This window comes from Montipora foliosa, chromosome 6 (assembly GCF_036669935.1).
Source record: "Montipora foliosa isolate CH-2021 chromosome 6, ASM3666993v2, whole genome shotgun sequence".
NCBI classification, from domain to species: Eukaryota; Metazoa; Cnidaria; class Anthozoa; order Scleractinia; family Acroporidae; genus Montipora; species Montipora foliosa.
In genome coordinates this window covers 71,993,652-72,006,151 of record NC_090874.1, presented here as the reverse complement: position 1 = coordinate 72,006,151, position 12,500 = coordinate 71,993,652, and the positions used below count along the sequence as shown (strand labels likewise).

The 12,500-nt window shown below is 37.5% G+C and overlaps 1 protein-coding gene and 1 long non-coding RNA gene across 2 annotated transcripts in view; one reads left to right on the top strand and one right to left on the bottom strand.

Moving 5' to 3' along the window:
* Nucleotides 1-7,960, bottom strand: part of LOC138008347 (src substrate cortactin-like) — a 38,315-nt gene extending 30,355 nt beyond the window's left edge. Inside the window, exons 1-6 of the mRNA XM_068855662.1 lie at nt 7,804-7,960; nt 5,819-5,892; nt 5,606-5,658; nt 3,122-3,137; nt 873-933; nt 559-613 (exon numbers count right to left, since the gene is read on the bottom strand). Of these exons, the coding sequence (XP_068711763.1) occupies nt 559-613; nt 873-933; nt 3,122-3,137; nt 5,606-5,658; nt 5,819-5,892; nt 7,804-7,884 (340 nt within the window). The 5' untranslated portion in view covers nt 7,885-7,960. The remainder of the gene's footprint in view (nt 1-558; nt 614-872; nt 934-3,121; nt 3,138-5,605; nt 5,659-5,818; nt 5,893-7,803) is intronic.
* Nucleotides 7,961-7,968: 8 nt separating this feature from the next.
* The window catches only part of LOC138008350 (uncharacterized), a 32,010-nt gene continuing 27,478 nt past the window's right edge, over nt 7,969-12,500 (top strand). Inside the window, exons 1-3 of the long non-coding RNA XR_011124239.1 lie at nt 7,969-8,120; nt 11,929-11,984; nt 12,280-12,325. This is a non-coding gene — a long non-coding RNA (uncharacterized lncRNA). The remainder of the gene's footprint in view (nt 8,121-11,928; nt 11,985-12,279; nt 12,326-12,500) is intronic.

The window sequence follows — 12,500 nt, the reverse complement described above, 5'->3', positions numbered from 1 at the left end:
GCTGGTCACAAATTGATGACTCCTCCATGTAATTTAATCACAAAGGGCAAAAATTCAGTCACAAATGCGATTGTATTGGTTGCAATTTCGATTACGGATTTACCGTAAGCATGTAAATACATTGGACGGGCCTAATTATTAGTTTTATAACTTGTTTAAGTTTCCGCATAATCCGGTGTAATTTCCGCATAATCAACGCATGTTTCCGCATAATATGGCCAAAAATTTCCGCATAATCTTTAATTTTTTTCCGCATCCTATCAGAAGCCATGTGTATTAGTAAGCATCACCGATAGGAAATCCGAGTATCTCAAGATGCGCAGAACGTATGCGCAATAACAATTAGTAGGCACCGTCCTTAATATTAAGAGTTTACTCTGTCTACTGCTAGCCGATTTTACTATGTCAATGAGGGATAGTTTAGGAGTCAAAGGCTTAAGGATTTCCGTAATCTTTAACATTGCAAATGTACTCTAAAATCTTGATGCCCTGTTGTACATTGTACAGTTCTGCATAAAAGTATGAATCTCTAAAAAACAGGATGCACAAAACACAAACCTTTCTGTGATGCATGCTTGTCAACCTTTCCCTCATAATCCCAACCAACCACATTCTGCCAGGAAAATCATTAAAAAGAGGAACTGCGTCAGTAATGACCCACTTTTCACTGCCACCTAACATGAACAAATAAGCTCAAAACAAGAGAGGAAGCTTTACCCTTACATGCTACATTGTATATAATTGATATGTAGTTTCTCAATTCTGTACATGCTTCAGTAACTCTTTTTCCAACCTGAATTTTTAGATTCAGTTTGTATTCTCTGTCTAGTTTTCATGATGAACCATATTATTAAACATACATGTACATGTACCTTGTCGATTCTGTCCTTTTGAACACCAAATTTTCCACCGTAGCCATAAGATGCTTTTGGACTTAAATGATTATTAAGGAAGAGTGTACAAAACTGTCACATATGAGTAAATTGAAAGTTGGCATGACTTTTACAAAGTTCTCTCCAGAACTATTAACTTAAAGTTACATTCATTTGTACCGGTAACTCCTGGTGATATTAGCCTTCTCAGCTAGGCCAGTATAATTTTATGACATGTTCAAAATAGCAGCCAGCTGTGGACAGTAGCCACCACTTTCACCACGCTTGCCAGCGTCTTTTTTACCAAAGAAATAGAAAATGGCGGGCCTTGATCAGCCAACTGAAATCAAGGTCACTTCGAGCTATAGTAATCATTTTCATATCAGACAATAAAGCACCCAAGAAAAATTAATACTGTTTTAAAAGCTTTTTTGAAGACGTTTTGAAATGAGTAGAAAGAGTAGAAATTAGAAGCGTGTAAAAGTTGATGAAGAATTCTTGTGAACGACTTTTTAGTAAGCATTTGTTCAAGCATGAAGTAATGCAACTTTCTCCAGTCAAACCGTTGTGTTTCCGCTTTCATGCATGTTTGTGCATGTGCATGAATTCACTTTCCACAAAAACTTGATTGTTAAGCCTTTTCACTCGTAATTATTAATAAAGTCAGCTTTGTATTCATATTGCCCCAAGGCATGTTTGTGAGTGACGTTCTAAGCGAAATGGTTTGTCAAGACAAAGTTGCATATTTTACGCCTGAACAAACACCTAACAAAGAGGACCGAGCGGTTCACAATACTTTGTTTGGAAATGAATTGACCAAGGGAAACAAGATTTAGCAGTTCAAAGCACATCAATATTAATTTATTTTGCGAAAATCAGTTTATAATAATTCGAAGATTTCGCAAAGAAAAAAGTGAAGATTTCGGTCGCATGCTAGTCAACAGTTTCTTGGCAATTCCTGTTACAAGTGTAGCAGTGCTTCATAGAATGTGCATCGCCACCTTTCAAATTTGTGATACCAATAATCTGATTGATTTCCCAAATATCAGATCTGTGAACTACAGTACATGTAGTCTACTCTTTGACGTTTCTCGCAGTGCATTCAGTGTTTAACTCCTTTAAGGTTACCGTATACCTTCAGGGTTCTTAGATACGAGCGATGAAGCACGTCTGGTTTAAACTGTAGATTCCTAAACCCCTATATCAAATTAAAGCTTAATATAGAGCTGGCTATCACACCATACTGTATTAAGAATTTTGAAATTAAATGAATTGTCAAAGTTTTCACAACCTCTAAATGCCAGCGTCCGAATCACCTTTTTTAAAGCTGCAAGTCAAAGCAAATTTTGCTTTTCACTATTATTTATTTTGTTCCTCCGTTTCCCGACCCAAAGCGCTAAAAAAACCTGTCTGCGTTTTGCCATACTCAGTTACAGTGAAAACTTATAGAACGTTTTCGTAATTTAGTATTAAAAAAATGTGAGGTGTTCGTAAAAAAATCGCCCTCAGAGAAAAAAAAAAATTGAAATAAAAAATTTGCAGACACCTTTTTGTTGTTTATATGTTAACCTAGGCACTGCCAAAATTTGAGGGCAATCAGACAAATTCCCTGTGAGTTTCAGCTCTTTAAAGTGTTCGCTTCGAAAAGTAAAAAAATTGATTTGAGAAAACAACTGTCAATCAGATGGGTAATTTTTACTTCCGGCCAAAACATAAAACCGCCATTTCTCCGCCAATATTTAATCTTTTTGAATGATTTCTTTTTTACATTAGAGATCGCGTTTCAATCATTACTTTAACCGAAAAATCCAAATTTGAAGAAAATTGCCGATCTGAAGGTATTATGGTAACCTTAGTAAATCATGTTGTTGACTATTGAGGGTCATGCTCACTCATAATTGAGCCTAAAAAAAAAGAACCTACAAATAATTTGGGGTACAAGCTGTGATATTATTTTGAACCCTGAATATTAATTTACATTTCATTTTTTTGTTTTAAGAACACATTCAAGTTCAATAAACAAAGGTACCAGAAATTATAATAATTACATTATTATTTAAGTTTAATTCCAGGACACTTAGTCTAATCCTGCAAAAAATCAGTAAATTTTGAGCAAAATCAGGCATGAAATTTTTAATAATCCCTTCAGCCTCCAGCCATTCCACATGTATCTAAGTTTGTAACAATAAAGTGGATTACATGAACAGCATATTTACTACATTAACATCATGGAAACTCTGAAAGGATACCCACTTTCCTGTTCATCTGAAATACAATGCAAAATAAATTCAATAATCAAATTATTGAATATTAAGTTATTAAATCAAATATTAAACAATGCTAACTTACATTCTACAGTTTAATGTAATTCATCCATTAAAAAAAAATCAGGAAAAGGAAAACCTTCCTACATGTAACTGCAGTCACAGTGAGACAGTGTCTTTTGACTGGATGTTTGACATCAATAATTTGTGAATCAATGGCTAATTACACCTGTACAACTTGCAGTTTTCAACACTCATTTCAAACTGCCATCTATACAATGTACATGTATGTACATTTACAGTGTAAATGTACCAAGTGCTTGAATATCACCATGCAGATAGTAACTCTGATGGCTCACTGGCTCAATGACAACCAGACGGAGTGTTCTGATTATAATTTTTATAGACAGGCCTTCTGATAGGGTGCGATTAAAAAATGCAAATTGTGCGATTTTTTCAGGGCAGATTGTGCGATTAAAAAGGCCAATTATGCGATAAATAATGTAAATTATGCGATTTTTTTTCTCAGCAATTTTAAGCTTGTTTTATAAGGTTTCAGGTTAAGAAAAACACTTTTTTGCTGCCCTAAAGACATTTTGAACACAAAGGAACAGTAATTACGTATCTCGATCGACATTAGTTGGGATAAATAAAAAAAATGAGGTCTTCTGCACTACCGGTGCACCATGTTAAAAGTTGAAAGGACGCAGCTAACATGCCAAATGAATGATCAAGGTGCTTGTCAACCCCGAACTTCCGAAGATGGTCAATCACAATAGGGCCATACCCCCATTTATACGAGAGAAAATAAGCCGCGGGTTTCTCTGACCGCGGCTTACAGAACACTCGAATGTTCACCCCGTATAAATGGTACAAAATCTACGTTCACATCTTTTTCAAGCCGCGGCTTATATTGACCTGGGAATATATATTCTTATAAATAGTTCCTTTTGCGTATTTTGTACACCGTGGCCAGAGTAAGCCGCGGCTTATTTTCTCTCGTATAAAAGGCCCTAATATTGCACGACCAGAAAAACATCAGTCCATCGTCCACGTGGAGCGTTTCTTGCTCGATCGTGAGCTGTGAGATTGGGCGGAAGGTGGGAACTTCCTTCTTCGTCGAAGGAAAAGCGAGCGTTTTCACAACAAACTTATCCATGAGTAAGATTTTATCAGTTTTCAACGAAAGAAACTACATTTTGCCGAAAAACTTACAACTTCGCTTATTTGTCACAAATCTCTTCTCGAAGAGAAGGCAACTGTGTCATTTCAGTGGTGTGTATATAAGGGTATGTTTGTGTTGCACCAATCGAAGGAGACTCGTACCAGGTCCCCGACATGAAAAATAAAGCCTTGAACTTCGAATGTTTACGAAATCGAAGGTGACAAAGGTTTTTCAGCCTTTTTCCAAAATAAATCATCTTAAAAATGGCGTATTTATGCAGGAATTTGTAAGAAACGTCTTGATTTATGTTTAATTTTATGAATTTTGTGCGCCCTTTTGTGAATTATGCGATTTTTCGTGAATTGTGCGATCGGATGCGATTTGAGGTCGATTGTGCGAAATCGCACCATCGCGTAATATCAGAAGGCCTGTATAGAGGATATTACATGGCCGCACGGAGATACGAAATTTCTCTTCGAGTGTTGAAAAATATTTCACGAGTGAGCGCATCTCCAAGTGGCCATGTAATATTCGATTTATTATATAAATACCAATGAAATACTTAATCATTTCACGAAAGGCATCGAAAGGCACGATTTTCATATGTAACCATAGCAACAGTGATCTTTTCATGTGTGAAAATAACATATTATCGTCACGTGGAGATATCATGTTTTCGTGCGAAAGCTCACTTGGTATTTCATTAGTGTTCATGTAATAATATTACGGTATGTATGTATTTATCATGGAGATAGACATGGACCAACTGCTAAATAATTTCAAACAACTTTTCAGAACATTTTTTTAAATGAATGCCTAGTATTAAACACCTGCTGACTTCCAGTATATACAATAGCCAGAAACTCATATGACAATGTGAAAAAGTTTTTGATTTCTCAGCAATGCTGGCTGGTACACTCTCATGAATGAGGAAATGTAACAAACAAGGAGTCTCAGATTAATTATCTTTTTACGGTGTCTCAAAATACCAAATAAAATATGACTGCTACATGTAGCAGGGAAGATGGTGGGTGGTATGAGGAAAATGATAAAAGAGGAAATATCAAGGACACCATGGATATCATTATTGCAAGAGAGAGTAACAACTTGGCAGAACTGTGGTCCAATGAAACTGTAAGATGATTATAAAAATAAATTCAGTACTTAATATGCTGGAAATCTTTGCATAAACAAATACTTCGATTGGTCATAACAAAAGAACAGGAGGGAACCCTTTTTTTTCAACTCACAAATACAGTACAGTACAATTGAGAAATATTGTTTTGCAAAGTAAATTAACCTACCTTGCTTGATTTTGGCATGATCTGATGCTACACCTTGACGCAAGTCTTTTATACTAAGAAGAATTTAAAAAACTTAAGGCTCCATCAGAAAACGTTATGTGATATTAGTGTAAAGGCTGACTATCTCCATAAAAATAACATTTTGGTTCATTTAAATAACATCAATTTAATTAAACTAACAACATGCTTTGAATTTTTAAATCAAAATTTAACCTTATAGATTCCTGGTGTCCTGATCCCTCCACTGTCTTTGCTCCCCATCTCTGTTCTTGTTCAGATACATCATTCTAATATTTGCAGGAAATTATAGTGTCATAAACCATAATGATTGTGTATGAAGACTGTTCATCAGAAAATAATATAGAGGATATTACATGGGCAGGCAGAGATATGAAATTTCTCTTTGAGTGTTGAGAAATATTTTTCAACACGAGAAGAGAAATTTCCTATCTCCAAGAGGCCATGTACTGTAATATTATTATATAAACACCAATGAAATACTAAATCATTTCACAAAAGGCATCGAAAGGCACGATTTTTATTTGTCACCATAGCAACAGTGATATTTTCACATGTGAAGATATCATGTTTTCGCATGAAAGCTCACTTTGTATTTTATTGGTGTTTAGACAATAAACTAAATTATCATTATTAAATATGAATACAAGTAATACACTCAGATTATTATTTTTCATTTTAATTGCCATGGCACGATACAATGTACATCATTTTCACAGTCATTTTTAATACTCTCATTCTTGGATATAGTCACATGTACATAATTGTACATGTATCCTCCCTTTACCTGACGGGAATGGTCAAATATGTTGTAGCTCAATTCTTTTTTGCAGCTTCAAATTTTACCTTTTCAGTCCTAAGTGTGTGACTGTCTTATACATGTACATGTATGTAGATTTAACTCTGGACAACTTCAGGGATGCATGGGTTAATTAAACCAGTTCAATTTTGATTAAATTTTTCCTTTGTTTCAGTTTACAACTAATTAACAATTATTCCATGAGAGCATGTTGGATATGAGATGGTAAATAGCCAACAAGGGGCTTAGCACCGAGTTGGCTATAACCAGTCGACAGCTCATATCCAATGAGCGTGAATGGAATAATTGTTTTATTAAATTCCTTAAACTCCAAAAGTTTGGAAGTACGAAAGACGAGCAAATTAAGTGAGAAAATCCGAGCAAAATCGAAAAAACTTGATGAAGAGGCGTAATACCTGGTGGTGAGACAGATCTAGATGTCTAATGCCAGATGATATTTTCCTCGTCAAAGGGAAACCCATTAGAGGCAAAAGAGTTCAAAGTCAAACTATTGGCCAAATTTGACAGGTGGGATTAGCCTGCTACCTGGGACAACTTTTAATGGACTTCGTAGATGCACTGTCTGCATGCAGCAGGAAAAGAGTCTGAAAATTAGTAAAAAATTTGTCTTGGGTAGCCCAGTTGGCCCTATACCTTGGCTATTCAAGACAATTTTTTGCTCATTTTACGATCAGCCCTTGGTTGACCAACGGCATTAAAATTCTCCTGGCACTGTGTTACCTTAGCAGTGCTCAGCCAAGGTTACCCATGCACCAGGGAAACATGCTGCATGAGAAAGTAGAAATGTGTAATTGCTAGGGTAATCCTGCTACAAGTAGAGTTTTCCTCCCTCCTTGTAAACAGGCCCTATTAAAGTAAACTATGGAAATTAAATTGTTTACTGTGCAAAACGATCTTGCTAAATCCAAGTCTAGAAATCAGTGGCTTTGACATGTGACCGTGAACAACACTCGTAAATATTAAAGTTGAAGTAGTAAGCTATGCATTTCTCTGGTGCAACACAAAAAGCTAAAAAAATTATCAGGCGAGGAAAATGAAAATGGAAGTGTCGTGAGCTTTGACACCTTAGAATAATTATAATGCCGAGATAACGATATTATTAAATTCGAGTCAAATAAGTCACTCTTTTCAAAGTGAAACTCCAAAGAGTTACAAAGTATGGTTTAACAATTTATGACAATTAGTCAAATAAACTATCAGCAACCGGACAAGGTACGATTTACGTCAAGAAGCACAAAAAGGGGAAATTCGATTGAACGAAAATTTTTCTTCTCTGGCCAACATTCCGCTGCGGCGCAAAAAACGAGAAAAATGGTTCGATATCGCAAAAAAGTGGATCAAACGAAGGGCAAATACTCACTACAAAGTCGGGATCCGTTTCCCAATCGTCATCATCGCCATCATTAGCGATCGCTTTGGTGTCATATCCCGATTTCCACATTTTGTTCTGCGGTAAAAAGATGCCAAGTCAAGCTGATCACTAGCAAACGGAGAAGACAGTCATTTCCTGGCTCACTCCCCTCAATCAGTCACGTGATATTTTGTTTATAAAACCGCTGGATGCTCACGTGCTCGTTCTTTTCCTCGCCATCTTTTCTTGCAATTCTTGCAATTCTTGCGATTCTTGCGAGGCTGATTTTGAATTAAGTCCAAGCACAGGCTCCCGAAGTTCACAAGGCGAGTTTGCATTACATTAAGATAGTTCAATAGAGAAAAGAGTTAAAAACTAAGTTAAGTTGCAAAAAATGTCTTTTTTGCAATAAACTTTCCCTACCTCAAATATGGGTGTTCACTTCTGTTTTGTTTCGATTTAAAAGCCATTTTAAGCATGTTTTGTCGAAATCAGTACTCGTTTATACCCTCTCCAGAGTCGAACATCACTCCACAATCTCATCTCACGCTTCACAAGCGAAAGTCCTCAATCCCGATTAAATTTTCATTTTCTTTTATAAAACTAGACGCTCTATACAGCGTACACTGAGTTGCCTGTGGTACGTGTTACACAACAACAGAAGGCACTGAATTGCGTGGTGTTGAACTGCAGCGTTCCAGTTAATTTTCTCAAGTGGGGGGTCATTAAGACCATTTGAGGGTCAGCCACATTTCGCGCCAGCAGAGGCCCCTTGGCTCACACGTTGACACCTTTAATTATTTCGTAATGTCCTGTTCCATTTTGAGGTCTTTTAGTTTTTTAAGCTTGGTAATAAATTCAGTTTAAAGATAACAAAACACGCTCTTGAGTAAAATTAACTCCTTTCTTCTTTAAATAAAAACTAGCTGCAAATTGCTCTGACGGAGGTTTTCCAGCATGTCATGCATGTCTTGCACTTGTACTAAGAAAACGTTTATTGCACACACTAAGAAAGGACTGAAGATGTTGTTTCCACTTCATAATTCCTCTTCTTGTTAGTCTAATCTGATGCCAGGTCAAAACATTGTTTGGCTTTACGTCAACCGCGCACCGGTGGCTCAGTTGGTTGAGCGTCGGGCTGTCATGCGGGAGGTCGTGAGTTCGACTCCGGCCGGACCAACACTCAGGGTCTTAAAATAACTGAGGAGAAAGTGCTGCCTTTGTAATTACATCCGCAAATGGTTAAGACTTTCAAGTCTTCTCGGATAAGGACTATAAACCGTAGGCCCCGTCTCACAACCTTTCAATGCTCACAACCCAGTGGGACGTAAAAGAACCCACACACTATTCGTAAAGAGTAGGGCATGGAGCTCCTGGTGTTGTGGTCAGGACTCATTTCATTCATTCATGTGCTGGGTGAGATCGCTAATGGACTGATAGCGGCTGCCAGCGGCGCCTATATATGCTGATGTCCGATCTCACCCATAGATCCCTTGCTTGTAAAGTGCATTTGAATGTATTAATAGAAAATGGGCTATATAAATTCATTACCATTACGTTTGCACCAGAAAGTATCGTAAAAGCCAGGAATTAACAGAAAAAGACAAGCCAAAAGACAGATGAAGAAAAAAAATAACAGTTTTTATATATAACTCTAAATCGAATTCTCATCGAAAGATTAATGACAATCGATCGTAAAAACACGAAATTTTCTGCAGTCTGACTTGAGGGAGTTTGGAGAATTCTTGACAGTTATGCAAACCCTCGATTACGTCTCGGGTCATTCGAAATTATTGGCTCGCGCAATGCCTTTGGTAGGCGCGCACCTTCATTTACGGCCAAACTGAATAAAAAAAATTATACCACTTATACCCACTTATACCCACTTTCCTGTTCATTTGAAATACAATGCAAAATAAATCCATTATTCAAATTATTATATATTAACTTACAGTGTATTAAATCGAATATTAAAAAATGCTAACTTACATTCTACAGTTTAATGTACTTCATCCATAAAAAAAGTTCAGGAAAAGGAACACCTGTAACAGTCACAATAAGACAGTGTCTTTTGACTGGATGTTGGACATCAATAATTTGTGAATCAATGTCTAATTACAACTTGCAATTTTCAACACTCATTTCAAACTGCTATGTACATGTATGTACACTTACAGTGTAAATGTACCAAGTACTTGAATATCACCATGCAGATAGTAACTCTGATGGCTCACTGGCTCACTGGCTCACTGGCTCACTGGCTCACTGGCTCACTGGCTCACTGGCTCACTGGCTCACTGGCTCACTGGCTCACTGGCTCACTGGCTCACTGGCTCACTGGCTCACCGGCTCACTGGCTCACTGGCTCACTGGCTCAGTGACAACCAGACGGAGTGTTCTGAATATATAGAGGACATTACATAGCCGCGCGGAGATAAGAAATTCTCTTCGAGTGTTGAAAAATATCTCACGAGTGAGCGCATCTCCAAGCGGCCATGTAATATTCTATTTATTATATAAACACCAATGAAATACTTAATCATTTCAGGAAAGGCATCGAAAGCCGCGATTTTTATATGAAACCTTAGCAACAGTGTTATCTTTTCATGTGTGAAAATAACATGTTATCTTCACATGTGAAGATATCATGTTTTCGCACGAAAGCTCACTTGGTATTTTATTGGTGTTTGTATAATAAACGTATTTATCACATGGACAAACTGCTAAATAATTTCAAACAACTTTTCAGAACAATTTTGAAGTGAATACCTAGTATTAAACACCTGCTGACTTACAGTGTATACTATAGTGAGAAACTCATATGACAATTGAAAAAAGTTTTGATTTCTCAGCAATGCTGGCTGGTACGTACACTCTCATGAATAAGGAAATGTTACGTAACAAACAAGGAGATTAATTCTGTTTTTACGGTGTCTCAAAATGCCAATATGACTGCTACATGTAGCAGGGAAGATAGTGGTATGAGGAAAATGATAAAAGAGGAAACACCAAAAGCAAAAGAGAGAAGAAAGTTGGAAGAAAACAGAGGTAACATCCTAACATTGGACAAACAATTGAAGAGTATGTTTGAAAATTAAGTGTGGTGCGGGGACCGATGCTTGGCGGCGAACGGGTGTGTTGACAGACTTTATGATGGCAACAAGTGTGTAGGGAAGAAAGTCACGTTCCAGGAGAATTCAGGAACATCTCCAAGCAAAATACAGATCCTCCTTTAGTTATGGAAGTGTTGTTCAGATGTGTACTGCACGGAATAAACGGCATAAGTCTTCCGCTAGATACAAAGGGTTGGCACAAGTCGTACAGAGACGTGCAAGAAAGGGTTTCACGCTTCACTAGATTCCACGACTACCCAAAAGCAGCATGGTACTCTGTGTTTGAAGAATGAAGCAGCAGCCAAACGGCGAGAACGTCAAACTAACTCGAGACAGACACCTGACATGTTAGATGTTGTTTGCCGTACCGTTGCAACTGTGAAGAGTCACCACGTGCAGAAGACAATGGTGACGGTGACGATGATGATGATGATGATGATACACAGGTCATTGAGTGGGTGGAGTGTGGCTCCTGTGTTGAGTGGCACCATATTTTGCGTGTGCAAGTAACAAACCTGCCACAAAATTGGATTTGTACCTCCTGCAAGAAGAATTGTTACCTTTAAGATGAGCATGTAGAACATTTACCACGAGAAGGACCGCCAGTGTGTCTTTTGCTTTGTTTCGTTAATAGCTAAGAGTAATTTAACATTGAAAAGAAATGGTCATTAAATTGCTGAAACTTCAAATGCCGCAGTAGATTTGTTAAAATTACTTGTCTCAAAATCATGACGTAAAGCAATGAAGGAAAGTAGAAAACTTGAAAAGTTTTTTGAAGAGTGATTCATAAAATTATTTCCCAAAGACGAGAAGATTTGATCTGATTTTACTCATTTTTCTAGCCCTAGCGTCGGGACTTCGACCAAAAATTCTTCAGAAGGGTCAAATGCCACACATATGCCCGGGGTTCCCCCCTCCCCCTCCGTCTGGATTAACATTGATAGGTGCATGAGTTCATGGGTTCGACTACTGTCAGGGGCACTGCGGCCCGATTCTATTGATTCCTTTTCTTCTATGGCAGGACTAAAGTACTATTCAACACCACCTGGACAGGCACTGGAAATTTGGACTCTTAAGGTTTGTCCTGGGTTTGTCTTTTCTTTTTAATGTTTTTTTTATTATTATTTTTATTTATAAACAATATTTGAACACAGCATTTGCTCTAAGAGCACAAAGTGCTCATCTGGAATGTACAGTTTGACGCCCGGGGGGGGGGGGGGACTCCCATATGGAACAGACGGGAATGCTCGTCGTCCCCCCGATGCTAGGCAAGGTGGAGGATCTGATTATTACAAGCGAACTGTCATACCAGTGAGTTGTGGAATTTGAACATACGTAACGTCGATTTTATTCTCCGTGTCTCGGAATCAAGTCAAACCAACTCAAAAAGGCAGAAGGACAAGATGAAGCAAAAGTACGTAAAATGATTTTCTTTGTTTTCTTAACGCTAAGAAAAGTCACCTTTTTGGCATTTTATGATTCCGTTACAGAATTCCGAGTACTCCGGTTTTCCCTCTCGATCTCCTCAAAAACCAAAATTTGACGGTCATTGTAAAATGCAGACTGCAGACAAGGCTTAACCGTTAACACTTC